The 2,106-nt window shown below is 41.6% G+C and overlaps 1 protein-coding gene across 1 annotated transcript; it reads right to left on the reverse strand.

Annotated features, from left to right (window-relative positions):
* Window positions 1-595: 595 nt before the first annotated feature.
* Window positions 596-1,717, reverse strand: KCNJ1 (potassium inwardly-rectifying channel, subfamily J, member 1). Its single transcript, XM_009574288.1, has one exon. It carries the CDS (start codon window positions 1,709-1,711, stop codon window positions 596-598), a length of 1,116 nt encoding a protein of 371 aa, XP_009572583.1. The 5' UTR covers window positions 1,712-1,717.
* Between the last annotated feature and the right edge of the window lie 389 nt (window positions 1,718-2,106).

Here is a 2,106-nt window from a genome sequence, read left to right on the forward strand (position 1 = left end):
AAGCTTTGTCTTTTCTAGCTTCCTAAGCATGGACCATCCCTTAATGCTCCATTTCTATAGATGTACCAGCCTCAAAGAAAGAAGGAATTGTTTCAAAATGTTCAAAAGTGCTCAAGTATTCCACAGCCAGTCTCCTTTCACAGAGGACTTTGGCAACCCGAAACATATGTTTATTGAGGTTTTGGCTCCTAAGTCCCTTAGGTTTCTTGCTTTGCCTTCTGTCTCCCCTTTTTATGTTCTCATTCCAACAGCTGTGTATCTTTAACATGTCCTGAAGTTTCTCTCCATCTTTTCAGGCTTTTTAAGACTTGCATGCCTCTGGGAACTTAAGCGAGTTGGACATTCCAACATAGCAGCTTCATAAAATGTCCCATAGGTATAAAAATATAAATTCTATGAAATATATATATAGTGTAGTTAAATAGTATTCTGGAGATCACTGGTATTCTGTTCCTCTTTGATTTGAGGCTTTTGAGAAGATAAATGCTGTTTTAGAGTAAAACCAAACCTGTGTTTCTTTTGTTTTACTAAGTTATTAATCCTCTCAAGATTGAATTCATTGTGAAAAAAGATACAGTCCCATGAATATCTGGAACTACATTTTTGTGTCACTGGTTTCACTAACTTCTGACAAGACAAAACCAGGATTGTCATAACCTTTCTTCTCCTTGGCTTTAGCTTCTTTCTCATTGTAGAGACAGAAGGCACAGTGAGGAGTCTCTACAGCCACTGTCTTGCTGAAGTTCTGGAAGTCTACTCTGTATTTCCCTTCTTTGGTCTTGGACACAATGGGAGCGAAGCGATAACCCCAGAGCACCTCTTCTGGGATGTAGGATGTCCTCACTTGACAGGTAGCGCTAGTGGCTTCAACAGTGCCATCTAAAAACACGACCAATTCAAAATCTTGCTGCAGAATGGTTTCTGCTGCCATGTGGAAGAATGGGCTGTTCTTATCTATGATATGATAAATAGTTAATGGGGAAATGAAGAAGAGATTCTCATTGCCAGCATCAACTACAAATTCTATGTTGACCTGGTCCAAAATGATTGTTTCTCCTTCTGGGGTGATGGTGGTCTTCAGAAGCTTTCCATAGATGTGACTCCCAATCAGCAGACTCTTCCTGAGGTTTGCCACCCGAATAAGGAGGCAGAGCTTCCCACCACGTTTGCTGATGACAGCATTCTTGCTGAAGGTGATGGTCTTAGCCCGGTTTTTGGACCTCGATATCTTGGCCAAGATGGCACCACACATAAAAGAATTGATGATTACCCCCAAGATAGACTGGAAGATGAGCAGGAAGATAGCAGTGGCACATTGTTCTGTGACACATCTGAAGCCATAACCGATGGTTACCTGGGTTTCCAAGGAGAACAGGAAAGCTGAAGTCAGGCCGTTGATATTCTCAACACAGGGGGTGTGATTTATGGAAGGACTGAATTCTGGAAGATCTTTGTGTATGTATGCCACGACATACCAGAGGAGACCAAATAGAAACCAGCTGCCTAAGAATGCTGAAATGAAGATAGTCATTTTGTATCTCCATCTGAGATCCAGGATAGTTGTCCATATATCAATCAAAAAGACAAACCTTGACTGTTCTACATTGCCAAACTCTATGTTACACCTTCCGTCTTTAGAGACAAGCCTTGCCCTTCGCCGGCTACGTTCTCTGATGTGGCTGGTAAAGCGTTTCCGGAGGTAGTCGAACATTCCCTCTGCTGATAGTGTTCTGGAGAGTAAGAAATAATAAACGTTATGGGTGATGCAGGTTTTGTTTATACCTGCAGGCGAGAAGTAAATTCTGATGAAGTCTCAAGACACTTGTTTAGGAAAAAGTTTTATAATTTGCATATTTTCCCTCAGCTGGTGGGGAAAAGTTCCAGTAAGTATATGAGGAAACTAACAGATTCTTGCCTAAGGAGCATTCTAGTAAAAAAAAAATCATTTTGGCTTGCTCAGTAAACTTCGAATCAGTCAACTGTTACTATTGTCCTCTGCTTAGCTGAATAAGTGGAGGAGGCGTAGAGAAGCAGGTAACTTCACTGTGGATGTACGTTGGGAAAACAGGTGGGGAGTGGCTGGGTTTTGAGGAGGTCTTTCTGCCT

This window comes from Fulmarus glacialis, unplaced genomic scaffold, assembly GCF_000690835.1.
Source record: "Fulmarus glacialis isolate BGI_N327 unplaced genomic scaffold, ASM69083v1 scaffold14573, whole genome shotgun sequence".
In the NCBI taxonomy this organism is placed as follows: Eukaryota; Metazoa; Chordata; class Aves; order Procellariiformes; family Procellariidae; genus Fulmarus; species Fulmarus glacialis.